Source organism: Anneissia japonica, unplaced genomic scaffold (genome assembly GCF_011630105.1).
Source record: "Anneissia japonica isolate Jap-2015-1 unplaced genomic scaffold, ASM1163010v1 scaffold1785_len1016330_cov206, whole genome shotgun sequence".
In the NCBI taxonomy this organism is placed as follows: Eukaryota; Metazoa; Echinodermata; class Crinoidea; order Comatulida; family Comatulidae; genus Anneissia; species Anneissia japonica.
In genome coordinates, this window is record NW_022694363.1 from 286526 (window position 1) to 306567 (window position 20042).

Sequence of the window (20042 nt, forward strand, 5' to 3'; positions counted from 1 at the left end):
AGGAACGAAGACTTCTAGAATTAACATGCAAACCAAACAGATGTACAAGATCACAACTAAAGTACGAGTTAACACATTTATAGAGAAAAACCATATCGTGAAATAAAAATCTATTCCTAGGACACATTAATTTACAAGGACGATTAAAACATTTTTCAAAAAACCTAATAAACTTAAGATGCATCCTATCGATGCAAATTAACTGAGATTCGGATGCTGAACTAAAAATAACACAGCAATATTCAAAATGAGAAGTAACTAAATAACGATATACGGCAATAATGGCACCAGGGCTATTTATTTCTCTACAATGTCTCCAAATAAACCCAAGGATTCTGTTTCCCTTACTAACTTTTTCTAAAACAATATCCCCAATTTTATAAGGAAAATATAAAGGTTTTAATTTAAGAGAAACAGACATTGATTTACATTTGGAGACATTGAGAGAAAGACCCCAGTGCCGACTCCATGCAACGACAGCATCAAGATCTTCCTCTCAGTCCCGACAATACGATACAGCTTCAGATCATCAGCGTACATAAGGCAATGTGAGTTGTTGACAAAATAAGGAAGATCATTAATGAATAAATTAAAAAATAAAGGACCAAGGATAGACCCTTGGAGGACGCCAGATGGAACGGGTTTGGATTTAGAACAAAAACCGTCAATAACCACACGTTGACTGCGATTAGAGAAATAATCAGAAATTAAGCTAAGAAGGGGACCGGTGATACCAAATTTTTGAATTTTATAAGAGACAGCACTAATACAGGTCAGAACTGGTTCTTCAGGTGTAGGCACTGTTAGTAAAAAAAAAGCTTTTACATTTATATAGAGATAAAAATACATTTTGGAATCAAAACCATATTTTTATTATTATACTCCCTACCTGGAATAAACCCGTGTTGAAATGAACTTAAAACAGGAGAAACATGGGAAAAAATTTGATCAAAAAGAATACGTTCAAATATTTTGGAAAGAGACGGGAGCAGTGAAATGGGACGGTAATTGATCTTATGCCTACCATTGTTTTCCTGAATCATTGAGGCTTCTTGCACTTCATGACCGCAAGGGAAAGGCGCAATATAAATACCCAATACCAGTACCAGTACCATGTTTGGTGTTAAGGATACAAGAAAGTACCTTGCATTTCTCGGTTAATATCTGAAAAATTAGCTCTAATTTTTCAAAATGCGGGTCTAAATTTTGTCAAATAAAATACCATCCCTATAAATTATTTTATTTGAAAATAATGTTATTGTAAACATAAACTCCAAAGTAAGAGACTCTGGCCTGCTTCAGGTTTTGGAACCTTTACAGGGGCGGATCCAGGATTTGAAAGAGTGGGTTTAAAATGTTCCAAAAACCGAAAATGAAAGGGAGGTCCTCCCACAGGAAAATTTTGATTTCTAGATGGCCGGAAATGAGCTTTCCCGACTTCTGAGGTGTCTTTTAATGACCCTCTCTTAAAAAAAGGTCAGATGATTTTTATCTCATCCTTAGAGATAGAGAAAAAAAAATAAACAGACATAGCCACTATATATTATTATATTATATTCCAACAATATTGAGTAGGCCTAGTTGGATACATAGTCTTTTTCCATGGATTAATGAACGATAGGCATGAAGAACGCACTTTTGTATATAAATTTGTATGACATCGAAGCAAAAACAGTGTTTTTAATATAATTTAATTGAAAGCTAGTTGGGCTAAGCCTAATTTGTCTGATCTGCTAAATGACCTATGGTCAATGGTCGTATATTTTTATAGCGCCTTCCACAGAAAGGCGCTTTTGAAGCCACAAGAAACAAAGATAAAAGGACGCGAAGTGGTAGGTTAGCATGCATTTTGTAAGCCAGGACCAGTAGTATTTTGTTGTTTCTTTACAGAGGGGGGTGTTTGTCCGAACCTCTTAACCCCCCCCCCCCCCCGCCCCCCCCCCCCCACCACTGCTTTACCTTTACCTTCAAACATAAATCAGAACCATCCAAGCTTGACTTGGCATTCTGTCAATCAGACTTACACCCAGTGGCAGCGCGAGCGGGGAGGCAGGGTGGCTTAAGCCCCCTCACCGGACAGAGCTCGTTGGGCTGTCAGACCATAAAACATATACAAATAGGGCCACACCAAGCCAACACATGTCTGTCACAGTCTGAGAGTACCATTTCCGGCCATCCAGAGGTTGATATTCTTAAAAAAAATCTCATTTGGGAAGGGGAACCCCCTCCAGCTCGAGCCTACGAGCTCAAGTCCCCCTGACGGACAACTTAGCGCCCCCCCCCCCAGAAAATATATCATAGAGCCGCCACTGCTTACACCCTCTTCCTCAGACTATACCAAAATGAGAAATTGGTTGTGGATTGGGGGCGGATTTATACAAGAAACAAACAATGGTTATAATGTTCTTTTCTTCAATCCTCAAAGTGATGCTATTAAAGACTGTCCAGTGGCATCACTCTCGGGCACTTAAGGGTGGCGGAGCGCCAGGGCCCGACATTATGGTTTTAAAAAAATATAATACCGTATAATCTATAATACCATAGTTTCATTCAATGGGGACCCGACAGTTTTAATTAAACATTGATTATACTCTGGGCTGGCTTCATCATACAGAAACCGCATTATCTCAGAAGTTTCTGGACAAAACAGCAATAAACCAAAACGGAAAAAAAAAGCCAAAACGGTAATGACAAAAATGGGAAAAAACCAAAACGGCAATAATTCAAAACCTCAAGACCAAAACGATGCTAAACAATTTGTCATAAAAAGTAAAAACGCGAAAAAATAGACTAATTATAAACAGAAAGTGTACTACGATTATTACAGTAAAAATAAGGCTAAATAGTAGCCGCAGTAACAACAATAATAATAATAATAATAATAATAAATCATACAAATTCAATATTAAAAAGATTGGGGGGGGGGAGCAATATAAAAGCAGTAAAACATTTTAAACAAATAAAACTTTCAAATACAGACAAAATGAGGCTAAACAATTTATGTCATAAAAGTAAAAAAATGCGAAATGATAATAATGTGTGGGGAAATGGGCCCATGGCAATATTCAGTTTGCCTATCTGGACAATTTTAAAACTATTCCCGAAATTATAAACTGTGGTCCGCACCCGCTTGCGCTTGCTAGGCTTGGCATTGATTTTGTTCCTTTGCCATTTTGGTCTATGCCGTTTTGGTACTTCTCATTGCCGTTTTGGTACTTCTCATTGCCGTTTTGGTTCATTACCGTTTTGGTTTATTGCCGTCTTGACCTGCTACCATCTCAGGGCTCATCTAAACAATCGCTGCTTTTTTTTGTTCATGTTGCGGTTTGTTTTGCGAACCACATTTTATCAATGTCACACGTGACACCAACATGGTGTCTTTTGATTTAAAATGCTTCAACCTGTCATATTTCTTATCATGTTTTTGTACTCAGCAAAAGTTGGCCTATGTAATCTAGGCCTATATTGGTTTTGTCATAAAATTGGGCTTATTCGACTGGTTCATTTAGTTCAGTACGAATTTTCGTTGCATATTATTTTCATTTGACTAATAGACTTCGTTGACAACGAAAACTAACGTAAGCAGAATGCATTAATCAGCGTAAAGTTATGCTCCCCCACTAGGCCCCCCAACCCATTTTAAGACTCCTAGATATGCCATTGAAAGTTCATAAACGCCTTAAGGTCTGAGCGCGAGGGGGAAGCCACCTCGGACCCCCACCAGGGCCCTTCACCCCCTGGACCCTGATCGGGGGCTCTACGTGGCCCCCCAGTGTGTGTTTGTTCGCTCCACTCGCTAACTTAATGCTCGCCATTAGGGCTCCCAATAACAGTCACCGCCAGGACCCCACAAACTCTGACGCCACTGAGACTGTATTGTATCAATTTAACTTTTCATTTGTCTTACAGGTACATATGTGGTGTTATGTATTTTGGGACTTGGTATAATTGTTTTGATACTTGGTAAGTTTTATATGTATCATAAGAGAACTTCACTGAAAATCGTCAATGCTGAGTGTGACATCCTTGTTAAATATTAAGTATAGAAAGAAAGACCGACTCCACATTCAAGCTGTAGCAGTGGAGCACCCAAAGGACAGGTCAATCCCTTCCTGAAAATTAAAGTAAATAAATAGTTAAATTAATAAATAAATAAGTAAATAAACCAGGCTAGCCTTATACTGCTCTTTGAGTCTGTCTTGATGATGTGTGTCATGAAAATGCAGATGCAGGCCTGCCAAACCCTGCTGAATAGGGGGTTAAAACCTGATAGTTTTAAAGTAAAGATATTTTTTTTAAAGAAATGTAAAGATTTAAAAAAAAAAAAAATGTCACTGTACCATCTTGTGTATAAGACAAGGATTAAAATAACATATTGCGATTAAAATCAGGGGGTTGTCTTAAGGCCAACTCAGACAGCGTCGGCCGACGCAGCCCGACCCGATTTATCGTCGGGGACAGTCTTAAGCCGTCGTGAGAAATATTAAACATGTTTAATATTCTACTACGCGACTGCCCCCGACGCACACCATCGTGTCTGCGTTCAACTCACACAGACCCGACGCGACAACTAATCGCGTCAGGCTGCGTCGGCCGACGCTGTCCGAGTTGGCCTTTATACGCACAACATACAATTTCTTTTAATCATGTTCGTCATATGTGATCGTCAGTAACATGTGAATTTACTACTGCAATGAAACCACTAATTGTTAGTTTGAATGAACGCAATTTTTAATACGAGGAAATAAGATTTCTAATAACCCTTGAAAACTCATAAAATAATATTATTTAGAAGAAAAGCCTTCCATTTGACTCCATATTAGCCAGCTAGATGCAGTATCAAGATCATAATAAGCAGAAAAAGTAGGAATTCCGATGATGAAACGGGGTCATCTTGTACGCCCAGCATACAAAAATTATCTTGGGGTCGTCTTATACACAGGTCGCCTTATATGCGAGTATATGCGGTATGTTATTTATTCTTTTTATGATTACTTGTCGCTTTATTCACACAGTAAAACCAAGATGCAACCTAGATAAAATTTAATTTAAAATGATACTACGGTGGTTTAAACAGCTACGGTATATAAATCATGATTTCTTGCTCAATTAAATTCCTAATGGTACTGGGTTTGGTCTACAGGAGTTCATGCTTCAAACAGTCATTCATAGAAAAAGCCTTTTGATTGAGAAAGTGTACCTTTTTAGCAAGGTTCGCCTAGCTGCGCCGCTATGAACAATACTGTGCGGGTGAAAGGTTGTAATAATCAACCCATGATTCCATGATTAGTTCAACAAGTGACTCAATTCAATGCTGTACAATACAACATGGCCCTCTGCAATAGCTCCATAATCGCAGCAAATGCGACAAGCGAGTCGTTAAGCTTTCCCAAGGAAAACATTCCTGCACGGTAAGCGGTAAACACAAAGGCTTGATCTTTTGCTTCGCTGTACCAATACGATCTGTGGCTGTATCTACAACATATGTTCGGCCCAGATATAGTTCTTAGCATGCAATACAGTAATGCATATTGGTCGGCATTTAAAGCTAACTAGTTTTTTTAAAGTTTGAGAGTGTCGTATATGTGGGACTAGTCATGGGTCATTCAATTAAACTATCCTCTATTTTCCTTTCACATAGATTCACAATATGTTACACTACAATGTTTCAATGAGGAATTATTTGGATTTAGGCAAGGTTATCTTAATTATTTAAATTAAAGTCGACATAAAATGTTCATTTTGTGTGGTAACATTTTAATTAAAAAAAACTTTCAATATCCTAGTTGTCTCCAATATCGTAATTGTATATACACTTAGTTTTTCCGTCATGGCATTTTTCTTAATAAGCCATGACCCACACAAGTATGCTATGTACATTTTATTGATCTAATCTACGTAATTTACTTTCAGAGTTTATATATTAATTAAAATTGTTTTGATATTTATTTGAAAATATATTATGAAATAAATGTAATCGTTAAAGTTTATAATAATATTTGATAATATTTAAATAAAGCCACAAGATTGAAATATGTTAAATACAGATAATGTATACACAGGCCTAGTTCTGAAGTGCAGTTAAAATATTTGAATATGTATCGCAATGATATACTTATTTATATTTATATAAATAATTATGTTTAAATATGTATTTAATAAATTAAATTAAATTTAACGAAAATACAAAGCAAGCAAAGAGAAGCACAGAAAGAAAAAAGAATAAGAAAAAAATTTGGAGCAGCTGAAATATTTACCGAAAATAAACAATAATAATCATTTTGTCATCATTTCATCACATTTTTGTTAAAACTTGTTGGCACTAATTGTCAGAGGTCAAGGTGCCAGCAGCCTGCACGTTTCATATATTCGACAACGAACACAAGACATTATGTGATTGCCAGATTCTCTTTATATCAAAATAAACGTTTTAAAAGTTTGTTATTTAAATTTGTTTTTAATATAATGTGCGGTTAAAAAAAGGGTAGATTGATATGTTATAGTTCAACAGAAAAATTTCTTACCCTGATTACTTGTAAAAGTTGAAAAGTTTTCTATTTGAAAATGTCTAAGCCTTGTTTTTGTAATTCTGGCTTAGAAATAGTGGAATGAAGTATAAAAAGATCGTTAAAAATATTTGCGTGTCGAAGTAAATCTGAAGTGTGAAATGTCTGTGTGTAAGCGTAAAAGTCTTCATAACTCTATAAAGGCCCTCTCACATAGTAGCGAATAGACCTAACGTATGCCGAGCGTTCTCATTTTTTTTTCCTAAGTCCCGATACGCTCAAATACACTCAATTTTTTTTGGCAAAAAAGTAACATTTTTGCGTGAAAGACGAACGCCCAACGAATGAGAAAGGAATGCTCATTGTATAACTAGCGTCCATTTAACGAATGACAGCGCGTTCGCAGCGTTCGCCCAACGAATGTTCAACGTACGCAACGAATGCCCAGTGAATGTCACATGTATGCCTTACGGATTGACGCCTTGAAAACGTTGATGTAGGTCAGTATACGCTGAGTGTTCGCTGGCCATTTGTTAATCATTAGTTAGACAAACATTATGAATACGTTATGCATTTGCTATGGCCACGTTTCAGATGGGATTGAACGTGTTTGGACGAAACCCAACGTGCACCCAACGTGTGAAACGTTCAAACAACGAATGCTCACCGTATACATAGCGTATGTAGCAGAACGTTGTCATACTTTCAATATTTTGAACATGTCCAAAATTTAAAATTGACCTCAGCGTACCCTAACGAACAGCTAACAAATACAACGTATGCCAAACGTATTACGAACGTGTCACAAATGAATGTCAACTTGCGCGAAACCAATGCCAAACTTACGTAAACCAATATTTTGATAAACGTCGGCATACGTTTCAACTGACCCCTGTATTCTAACCGGGAAATGAGGGCGGCGGCAGCTGCTGTTATGTTGTAATGATGTTGTTTGTACTGTTCTTTAATGTTATTAAAGAGGGTCCTGAATATCAGTTAACCTACTGGGCTAAACTAGAAGGGTTACCCTCTTTAAAAATAAAAAAATAAAAAATAAATAAAAAAATTAATACCCACTCTGACCCAAGACCCCTGTTACGTGCCTGGTGTTAGCGCCCATATGTGCCCTTGTGCGGACAGGAGATGTGCCCCCCTCTGAAGCTGGAAACCTTGTTTTTGCAAAATAAATTGATGCAATTTGCTATTATAGGCCTAATCAATAAATTCCTCATCAATCGATATAACCTTAAACATTCTTGGAATTGACATAACATTACTGATGTCGTACACACCCTTCGGTGTGAAATGTGGCTCTCTTTGCCAGCACATCTAACATCTAAGGAAAGAAGAGCTTAGATTGGTACCAGATAAAATAATTTTGTTATCAACATTAATACATTATGCTAATTTTCATCTTTTTAAGCGCATAATACAGTGCAAATTATTTCTGTGACAGTCTTTTGAAGTGTGTAAATCTCCATTTTATCCCATACATAGTCAAAATATTTGGGGGGATGATACAATGGACCATCCCCCCTTGTCAAATATTGGGGGGATATATCCCCCCATCCCCCGGGATCTACGCCAATGTTTGGCCCTAATTGGACCAGGTGCCACCACTGCTTGGGAAGGTGGTAGCTTGTGAGGGTGGCAAACAGCCGCAATTGTGATCAACATTTTTTTTTTCTTTTTGATGCCGACGACCAAGACATGGCGTTAAATGCCAGGAGAATCCCCGCTGGCTCAATCACTGCTTAGGGTTGCAGAATGGCATTGTAGTTGGAACCCCCTCCCCCAGCATAAAAACTTTAAAGAAATTGAAATGTGTTAAAACAATACAAATATTATAATAATGTTACTCGGGGCTTGGATTGGATTTGCACATATAATTATAAAGAAGTATACATATCTTTTTTTTGGAGTTTTTTAAGGCAGCGGCGGGTGTAATAAAAATATATAAGAACTCTTCTGATTCTAAAATTTCCATTAGTTTATGGCAGCGGGTGCTCTAATTGGCCCAAAATAAAATTTTATTTTTATTTTAAATAATCATTATTGGCAGACAGCCTCTGATTCGCACGAATATATTCGGCAAGTGGAAAACCGGCTTTAGCCTCAACTCTTCCTAGGTGTAGGACTTGGTAAGCTATGCTAGGCCTAATATAATGTAGCGGACCTTGTCCCTGTCAATATGGCTTTGGGTTCAGCCAGAGCTGTGTGCCCTGGACTTCAGTGAATTTCCTAATAAACGAACTCAATATTCTCACTGCCAGTGAACCAAACTCTTTAATCAGTACATCAGATTCAGTAACAATTACAATTATGATCACTCACCCTTCATCACTACCACGTAATTGTGATACTACAGGACAGATAGATAGATTCTGTAACGGGTACCCTATCTAAAGCCGGTTTTCCATTAGCCGAATTTATTCGAGCGAATCGAAGGCGTCGGTTTGGTTCCTGAGCTCTGATTGGCTGCGCATTTTTTTTGCTTCGCAAAAAGTAGAAACTGTTCACTACCAATTTCACTGAAGTGAAACTCCAATAGAAATGTGAATGTGCATGTGCATGAATGACGCCTTCGATTCGCGCGAATATATTCGCCTAGTGGAAAACTGGCTCGATTACCGTTCAAGACGAATTCCCCAGCATCAATCTTGCCCTCCCCATAATTGTATTAATTTGCATATCTTGCCCAAAACAATGGGGCACTAGAGGACCAATCTAATTGGTTAAACTAAGTTTGGGCTGATCCACCTGCAGGTCAGCGTTCATTCGTGTAGTAGTGCGTGTGTAATCGAATTCCATGTGTTACAGTGTTGTATAATTGCATTCCCACACTCCTTTATACAATATTATTTATTGTAACTTTTACATTGTTTACTAATACTGTATAAATAAGATATCCCCTTTGAGATGCACCTCTCCCTTATTTTCCTCAATATCATGATTCTCGAAGGTGATCAAATAGATCTGAATGTTTAATCTTCCAAAATGTCTTTGTCTCTTTTTGTTTAAAGGATGTCACATTCTACTCTACAATGATGTCCCACTGTTAGTAGAAAAATGGTCTGTAATTTAAGATTTTCTTTGAGGTGTCATTCAGAATCTTTGATTAATTACTTTGTTAATATACTTTTATATTATTTTTTATGTTTTTTAGAACGGAAAGGAAGGAACAAGTGAGTATAAAAAGATTTTGTCTTTATTTACAATGAATTTTTGTTTTATCATTTTTAAATTTAGTGAATATTAGATATGTTGCATTTGTTGATTTTAAACAAATATTGCAAAATTCTGCCATGCATTAATTTAAGCATGGCAGTGTACTAACAAATTGCTGTCTTTAGGCCGTAGTGTTGCAGAATGTTGGCATATAATAACTAAAACAAAACATTAAAACACTGTAAGACCTTGAGTAGAAACCCTGGGCTTTTTATTTACCCTAGGATGATGTTCTTTTCGGAATTAATTTAATAAGAAGTGGGGTGGAGGACTTATTTAAAGTAAATGCTGTATACATTGGAATTGTAACTATAAAACCATACAGGACTACTGAAGAATTTTCCAGCCATGAAATTCGATATTCTCTTTATTAATTTTTTTTTTTAACTCACAAAAAGTAAAATAAAGGTACAAACATTTTTCCTGTTATACAGGAATCCGACCCAAGACCTTCCGACTACCGACTACCATTCGGATATTCTGCTAACTGAGCTATGAGGCCAAGTGGTATACATCCTTGGGTTTTCCCATTAGGACATGTTTCTTCTCAAGGTGTTGTGTAATACACAATAAATATTAATTTCATGTTATTCATTTACAATGTAAGTACTTTCTCAAAATGTAGCCCATACTATCTTGATAAGAAGCCCATGATCTTTTTGTGATGGCTTCACGGGATTAAGCCCATTGGGCTTCTGTTCAAGGTTTTACTATATAATAACAAACAGTGACAATAATGTTTTTATATAATTACTGTTGCCACAATGACTTCAACTCTTGGTAATAAATCTATTATAATTATACATGTACTAACTTACTATTGCTACTTGCTGCTGCTACCACTTGTTTTGTTGTATGTCATTGCTTTTGACAGATGTGTAATAGTTTTTATACAATATTAACTAATATTTGTTAACTCATGCCAACATTAAATGATATTAGATAGTAAATTACATCAGGTCATATTCTTTGTTAGCGCATATTACATGGTCTCTATATGCGCTGATGGGTGGTAGATGAGTTATTTTGTCCTAATCACATTGCCCACCACTTTCAATGACTGCACAGTTTTGTCACTATTAACCAGGAAGTAACTTTTTTATTACCTCAGTCAATAACGACAGGTAAAGTATCACGAATAACAAGTTTTTCGATATAAGTTTGACATAAATTGTCATTTTTTAGAGAATTATTCGGTGGTTTGTGCTGTTCCTACCTTATGGAAAAAATCTTCTTGTGTTGAAACCTGTAATAATCAAAGTAATCAGGATGAATTGCTACTTACAAAATCAAGCAAAATTTGTAAACACATCCACTCTCTTTGTACTAAAAAAATGTTCAAGATCCCTTCTGCTGAATTAAAATGCAGTAAGGATTTCAACTGTTTTGACCTTGAATGGCCTCTCTCATTGCGTCCTGAAACAAAAACTTTCCAAATTACTACCACAACATCAATTTTTTTTTTTTTCCCCCTTTTTTGCCAAGACCTTTGACTTGCACCCCAACTTCAAAACCTTCCTGCTCACTTTTTCACCATCTTCGAAGTCATATTCATCATAAGTCCAATCCTCATAATTATTATCATTGTCATCATTTTTTAAAATCTCTAAAATTTTAAGAAATCTATAAAGCCATCAATGAACCCCTAAGAATGCAGGTAGTGCTTATCCGAGCATCTGGAAACAATTACAACTTGCCAAATTACATCCATGCGTTCTTCCGCCTTTTATAACAAACTGTCCCGTTGATTGAACATTGACGATGAGTAAACTTAAAATTGAGGGTCCATTAAGACTTGTACCATGTCCTGAGAAGTCCGCAAATTCAAAAATGTTTAGAACCATTGTAAGGGAACCCTCAAACAGATAATTCTTAGGTAAAAAAGTATAAAAATATAGGAAATTGACTGAAGAATAAAAGTTTGACAGTTTTTTTTCTGCACCAAATTCTATTCATACTGTTGTTCATTTTCATAGGAGCTTATTCTGTAATATGTAAAATAACCTATGCAGTGATCTTGAAGCTACTGTAATCACTGTTCAACAATACAGTATCATAATTTAAAGAAACAATACAGTACATTCATTGTGAGCCTGATATGCTGTTTAATTAATGAGAAGATTATTTGAGTAACCAAGGAGGTATTATTTAATACCTCCTTGGAGTAACAAGCCAAGAAATGTACTAATCAGATTTAAGAGTTCATTGTGTTTAACCTACACTGCAATAGGCCAAATGACACACCATCAGACCCTGTTTGCCCACAAGATGATGTAGAAATGAAACAACCAGGAGAAAATTCAGAGATAAAGAGATATCCAGCAAGTGGTGGAGAACTGTACACAGAGGTTAACTTAAAGGATAAAAAGAAAAAGCCTGATAGCGACAACGAATCTAGTAAGCCTACAGCTGTTGACGTAAGTATACAGATGTTTGAGCTGAAGCCCCCAAAGTCATGTGTTATTGTGAATTTGTTTAGTATTTTAATGTTGAGGTATTTTCCAGTACATGCCAAGTTGAGTTTATATGTTCAGTGTGAGTTAAAATAATAAACATACAGTACTCTATGCATTACAATAATCTCTATGAAAGTATATTTAATACAATATTTATATTGCATACTTGTATATTTATGGGTAAGTTAGAATAAGAGAAAAACATTTTTTTTTTTCATAGATCCATATGCTTTGATCTGTATCATTTAGGTGTTAATAAACTTATTTGAATATATTAAATCAGTTTTTTAGGATTAAAAAAAAATATTCGATAGATTATATATCACAGTTAATATACCACCACAAATTAAAAACAGATCTGGTGGTTTTATAAACTTAGCAATCATAATTTTAAAGCAAATTTTCTTTTTATAAATTGAATATTGTATAGAAATAGGTCAAATATGTTGAATCAATTATCCTTTATTTTGAACAGGTTTAACAATCAGTGCAATGATTTGGTAAATAATATATTCCGAAATTGAAGTTTTAATAATAAACATTAATTAATTGATTTTCATTTATCAGTGAGCATGCTAAAACTACTATGATATGGTTCAGCAAGAGTTTTAGAAGTAGACAAATCCTAAGTTCAATCCTAAGTCCAATACTACTACTACGTGTGACTTAAACACTTTTTAAATTAATTGTTATTGGTTGCACATTCTAAATCAAATGACATTGCATGTTATTTTGAATTGCTATCCCTTTCCACTATTATAGTCATATTTGATTGAGGATGAAGAGGTGAGATCTCCCAGTAATCCAGTATCGTTTGAACAGTGAGTGAGGAGGATGATGATGATTGAGACAAGAGTGTACATTAAACCTTGAACTACAGTTAATTTTTGTGTTGGCCACAATTTTGGGAAAATCCAAAAAATGGGTAGGTTGGTAGGAAACCTTGGCCTCCTATCCTGGTCCAAGGCTATTTCAGCCTTATTAGCTCATGAAAAGCTCTTGTTTCTTGTAGTGTAAAAAAAATAAATAAATAAAATGCCTACCCTGAATTTCATAAAATTTGGGTCAGTCCGGCGTGGCCAACACAATTATTTTTTTTATTTGGCCTTAAACTTAATTGTTTTTTAAAAATTGATTTAATTAATAATTTTAAAACCTTTCACAACACAAAATTTGTTTACTTAAAAAGGAGTAGAAAAAAAAGGGGCTGGCCTCCGATAACTAAAACAGCGTCACTGTACTCATGGTTGCACGCAGGCAAACAGTTCGGCAACATGCTTAGCTCCGGTAGTTTCCACTATTCCACAGCTTAGCTACCATGCACTGCATAGACACATTATGCAAGCACGGTAAAATAAACTTTAAATGATTGTGAATTAATTGGCAGGGACTTGCTGCATGTTGCATTGTGATGTCTTGAATCCTCTGATTGTTGATTTGAAATGTTGGATTTATACTTACAGCCAATGATATGCCTGAGATTGTTGTTGACCTGCATGTGATGCATAGTTTGTGGAGATGAAACATGTACCGATGATGACCCATGTCAAGTATTTTCAGTTGTATCACCATGTATATTGCCAGATATGTATCAGATCTACCTAGTTTCATACATTTTGTGTGAGACTTATCAGAGGCTTATCTCAAGCTGTCACTCTTGAGGACCAAATCCTTGCACATAAAAGTAATATTTTGTGACAAAAAGAAAAAAAAATTGTAGGCCTATTGTAGCTTTCTCTGTATATTTGCAACAAACCGCCCTCTATACTTTGTATCTGAACATTGTTCTTTCATATTTTCATGATTAAACTACTGTAGCTGCACTAACACTATGACTAATTAGTGGCAGATCCATAAATTTTTGTTGGTGGTATGAGTGGTGACTGATACCAGTGATGTGAGGAGGTGGGACCAAGGTGTATTTTATTTATTTATTTTGCCTTTTTACTGCATGTACTTTCAGTACTTGTGTATTGTTTTTCAAAGTGGTACAGTTGCATAATTAAACAAATATTGAAAAGCGATGCAAGTAACATAAACATTCCTAAATATGTGTATACAATACAAATAATTAAGAATTAAGAGAGTTTTTAAAAGATAAAATAGTCTTGTCCATGAAATTAGTTGTTGTGTTATGTGGAAGATCATTCCGCTACTTTGTTGAACGATACAAAAAAGTTATTATGAGTTTGATAACGTGTACATTTAGAATGGGAATCAATATTGAAAGTAAATTTAGAAGATAGATAAGATGGAGTATACCCTTTTAAACATTTAAAAGTCATTAGGGCTAACTGATCATTCCACCTTAATTATAGTCTTTTCCAGACAAGTGAACTCAACGGAAGTATATATATATCAACAAACAAAACCATTCTGCTTAATCTGTTCATTTGAACTTGTAAACAATTAGAATACTGAACATTACAATTGGTCCAGACACAGCAACAATAATCAAAAAGGGGTAATACTAATGACTTGGCAAGCATTAAAGAGTATGCGGTGGAAGTAGGTATTTTATATGGCGGATGACACCAATACGCTTAAACACATTTGAAGAAAAAATTATTGATGTTGTCTTCCAAGTTAGTACAGGATCAAAAGTAACACCTAAGTATTTAAAAGACTCAACTCGTTCAATGCTATCACCATTCAAATTAAGTGAAATATCTTTAACTTTAGGAAGAATAGAGTTTGTCCCAAATAACATTTCGTCTTTTTTATATCATGTGTTAGCATTTTCCCTCACTGCTTGTGGGGTCCTGGGCCAACTAGTTAAATATACTAGTACTGTACGTATGATTTCACACATGTTTAAAATGTTGTGGCTTTATTTGTCATTATTTTACAATTTATTTATTTAAAGTAAGCTTTATTTTTATTGTTTTATTATGTAATGCATAGTTTGTTTATATATCTGTGTATTCGTAAGTGTAACTATATTTTATAAGTTCATCTTTAATATCATTTCCAATTTATAAATTTATTAAAATGCAAGTAAAAACTACAATGCCAGCATTTGATTTTTTTTTAAATTATTTTGAAAGAGCAAACAAAATGAAAAAAAATACTTATTATGTGCATAGTAATTTAAAATTTATTTAAGCAATTATTTTTAAAAAGTTTTTTTTTCTATTTTTTGTTGCTAAGGTCACCACCTAAGTTGAGTAATTAAGAATTACAATAAGGATTATCGTCAGGTATTGGAAAATGTGGGGGCTATGATACTTGCATGGGTTTAGTACAGTAATTAAACTGGTGATGATGTCAATATTTATAAAGAAAAGACTAACATTAAGGAGGGAAGTGAGGCATTACCATTTCTTGTGACAGTCATTTGCTCCAATGACAGAATTAGCATTCAACTTAAACCTCCACCATGGTTGAAGTATTACTGGTTGAATAAGGTTCATGTCTACTGATCCAATACTCTTGCTGAATTGCAATATTGTGACCCTGTCAGTGTCTGTAACTTGGCCTTTGTTGGTGTACAGCTTGTGTTTTCTGCTGAAATGTCCTATATCTGCTTCGCTGTCAAATTTGGCTTCATATACCATTTTATTCTTCCATATAGTAAACAAGTCTATGTGCATTCACCTTAAAGACATAAGTGGAAGGATTTTTATACTAAAGCAGCATACCATCAATACACATATAGACTTCTTTAACTAAGCGAGAATGAGATAATGTAGATATTTGTAGAACTTCTGCTACAAATGATTTTAATAGCAGGCCTGTGTATCAATTGGCCTTATATTAATGTAGGGATGTGAAAAGTGCTGTATGTAGGAGGTAGGGGAGGTGGAGAGTAGTGACGGGCAGAGCTATTATGCAAATGCACGGACTGGCTGAGCGCTATAATAGGCAGTGACGAATACAGAGCTATAGGTAGAGATGGCCCTTAATATTTTGAGAGGGAAAGAAAGAAGACTAAGGGACACCAATTTAAGGGGATATGCTTACTTCCCAGTTTCCCCCTCCCCCACCTAAATGTCTGTCATAGATTTACAACAGTTATAGGCACAAATGAGCCAACAGCAATTAGCAGTATCTGGATCTGACCAAGTGATTTACAGTAGGTATTAGGATTGGCAAAATCTAAGGTAGCAACAGGTCAGAAGCTCTAGGTAGGAACTGACAAAAATATTTAATAAGGACTGGCAAAAGCTAAGAGACTGACAGGTCAAGATCTTTCAAAGGAATGGGCTAAAAGCCATAACTTTATTAATGTAAAGTACATACTGTACAACCAAACCACAAAATTTTACACAAAAAAATAAATATAGAGTAATATATATATATATAGAACACATTCAATTTGAATTAATTAACATTGGGATAAAATGTAATGAATTAAAACACAATTAAATTTAAAAAGTAGGATTGATAAGAAAAATTGAATTAAAATTATTTTCACATTTATTTATTAGTAGGGTGGGTCTGAGAGCCTTATAGTAATAGGCATTTATGCTGAAGGAAGGGTTTTAGACAGGCTGAAAGCACTTGGTATAGGCAGTCATACATGGCGATGATTTGTAACTTGACTTGAGCTTTTCTGTCTCCTAATGTAGCAAGTATTGTGTAGAAAGCCACTTTTAGGTACATATGAATGTATTACACATAGCTTTACACAACATTGTTACTTCTTCACTTTATTATTATCCATGTCTTTTTGCTGTGTAGTTATCCTTTTGCAACCCTTATTTCCTGTTTCTTCATCTGTTGTATGATCTCTATTCTAATTTTACTTGCTTTCAATTAAAATTATTTTGATCATTTTAGCAAATTTAGAACAAAGTTATTTGGTGAACATTTCACTTTATTATCTGAAGAAATGTAAAACCTGTTTTCCAGTTTATTTGCACAAATCAAAAGCGTCGGTTCATGCGCATTCATATTTCTAACGGAGTTTTTCGCTTCAGAGAATTACTAGTTCGAACTGTTCTACTTTTTGCAAAAGGGAAAAAATGTGCAACCAATCAGAGCTCAGGAAGCGAACCAACGCTTTTGATTCTCACAAATAAATTCACTTGGAAAAGAAAAGGCTTAATACACGCCAACATTACATCCTGGAATTTCAATACTGTATTGCACAATGGCATGTATTTCTTTTCTTGGAGTACAGTATGTATTATTCTTTCGTATCTGAAACTAATCAGAAAAAACCTCTGGTCACTTGATTCTTGTATCAAATTTTGATATCATTCAGTTCCCTGGTTTTATCCACTACACTCACTGCGTTAGCTACAGCTCCACCCTCAGTAAGAAACTGTTAGTAAATGATCAGACAACACCTACAGTGACACCCGTAGTGCTGAAGCAGCAAGAACCCCTACATTATTGTTCTATAGTTTATCTGTCTTCCATTTGTTTTCCCTTTTAAATAGCTTCACAATATTGAAGTATACTGAAGTAATTTCATCATTTTTTTTTTACATTAAATTTGGTGGCTTGGGATATAAAGATTACTTAATGCTCATATTCAATAAACATGAAATTGGCTGTTTGTGCCTAACTATATCATATACTTGGCTGTTGTGTGTACATATTAGGTAAATGTTGGTTTGGGATGGTGTATTCAATTCAATTCATTATATATTATATTAATATTTAGTATTGTATTATTTATGGATTGTGGCGCTGTCATTATATTGTACTGTATTTGTGTTTGTGTACTGTTGTTGAAATAATGGTAGCCTATGTTTTATGTGATGTTATCCCCCATGAAGCCATAGATGAAAAAACACAGGTTTGTGTTTCCATTTGTGTGAATTGAAATTAGCACAGGCTAAATAAGTTTTTTGTAATAAAACTACATGGCGAATGACTGTGACTTGTGTAGTTTATAATAAAAAGGGTGCTAACCATGAATAAATAGCAACGCAGCAAGTATAAAAAAATCTTCAGCTCTTTTTTCAATTTATAAATACAAACTTGCTCTGCAATAGACATTTACACTGAAATCCAATGTAATGCAGGCAAGGCAGTGGATGATTATTATTATTATTATTATTATTATTATTATTATTATTTCTGATTGGATGTTATAGTGTGTATAGATTGGATAGGATAGTAGCATACAACCAGGATCAGGAATTAGTGGTATAACAGAGCCACTGCCTTTAAAAAAATTTCTTTTTTTTCTTTAAATTTTGCAACCATTTATATGTTCAAATACTATTGCAATTCAGCAGGTATTAAATGCCAGATCCACTGCAATCTTACAGGCATAAAATACTTCAGTTCTTTATTATAGTATAGTGAAAAAAAAGGCCCCCGTGACCATTTTTCGGGGACCAAGGTTTCTCTGCGGATTTGGCATTACTAGGGTATAAATAAAAAAATGAGCGGGGGTGAGCCTCCAGAAAAAGGGCGGAACATGTTTTTTGGCGACCATTTTTAAAATGGCCGCCAAAATCAAGAGAATGGCTCATAACTTTACTTCTACTCCATGAAAAAGGGTAAATATGGTGTCTAACTAATGTTATAAGGGTCACTGAATTCAATTAGACATGTTTCAAAAACCTAGGATGGCAGCCATTTTGAAATTCAAGATGGCTGCCATAGTAATCGTTGAAAATCAAATATTCCAGTATAATTCCACTTCCTGTCGTTGAAAAATGGTAAATATGATAATTACTCTTATGTAATTAGGCTCTCTGAGTCCAATAAGAATAACTTCCATAAGCTAGGATGGCAGCCATTTTGAAATCCAAGATGGTCACCACATAAATTGTCAAAAATCAAATATTTTGGTATATAATTGCATTTCTCCTCTCTTAAAATGTGAAATTTGGGGTCTAATCATATGTTATTCACATCTTTGAGTCCAATGAACATAGTTTCAAAAACCAAGCATGTCAGCCATTTTGAAATTCAAGATGGCTGCCGTAATAATCGTTGAATATGAAATATTCCAGTATTCTACTTCTTATCGTTGAAAAATGGTAAATTTGATGTATTCTCATATGTTATTGGGCTCTGCAAGTCCAATAAGCAGTTTCAATAAGCTATGGCAGCCATTTTAAAATTCAAGATGGCCACCACAAAAATCGTCGAAAATCAAATATTTTAGTATATAATTGCACTTCTCTATAAAAAATGTTAAATTTGGTGTTTAATCATATATGTTATTGAGCTCACTAGTCCAATGAGCATAGTATGAGAAAGCTAGAATGTCAGCCATTTTGAAATTCAAGATGGCTGCCGTAATAATCGTTGAAAATCAAATATTTTAGTATAATTCCACTTCTTGTCCTTGAAAAAATGTAAATTTGATGTATTCTTATATGTTATTGGGCTCTGCAAGTCCAATAAGCATAGTTTCAATAAGCTAGAATGGCAGCCAATCTAAAATTTAAGATGGCCGCCATGAAAATAGTCGAAAATCAAATATTTTGGTATATAATTGCACTTCTCCTTGATAAAAAATGTTAAATTGTGTCCAATCATGTATGTTTCTCAATAGAAATGGTAAATTTGGTGTCTAATGACTTGTTATGGGCAATCTGAGTCCAAATAATGTAGTTTTAAAAGGATGACAACTATACGTTTTCCCAATATGTCTGCCATTATTATGTACACATTTTACCTTACAAAATGCAAAAATAATAAATCTTTAGAAATACTACCACTTATATTATATAATTAAACATAAGCATTTGTTTGATGAACCTGTCTGTCTCTTCGGGATTTTGTTAAACTCTTTACTTGATAAAAACTGGTCCTGTAACTTCATGTGTGTATTAGGTATTTTCTGCCAATTTGATCATCATTCTCTTCATATTTGATCGACTCTTCTTTACTGTATGGGTCATTAACACATATAATGACCTGTCTCTTATACCCATCT

The 20042-nt window shown here is 34.7% G+C and overlaps 1 protein-coding gene and 1 long non-coding RNA gene across 2 annotated transcripts in view; both read left to right on the top strand.

Moving 5' to 3' along the window:
• LOC117100993 overlaps positions 1-4008 on the top strand; it is an 18427-nt gene extending 14419 nt beyond the window's left edge. Inside the window, exon 4 of the long non-coding RNA XR_004444208.1 lies at positions 3910-4008. This is a non-coding gene — a long non-coding RNA (uncharacterized LOC117100993). The remainder of the gene's footprint in view (positions 1-3909) is intronic.
• Positions 4009-9455: 5447 nt separating this feature from the next.
• Positions 9456-20042, top strand: part of LOC117101029 — a 12241-nt gene continuing 1654 nt past the window's right edge. Inside the window, exons 1-3 of the mRNA XM_033240894.1 lie at positions 9456-9468; positions 9673-9691; positions 11965-12151. Coding sequence (XP_033096785.1) covers positions 9456-9468; positions 9673-9691; positions 11965-12151 — 219 coding nt within the window. The remainder of the gene's footprint in view (positions 9469-9672; positions 9692-11964; positions 12152-20042) is intronic.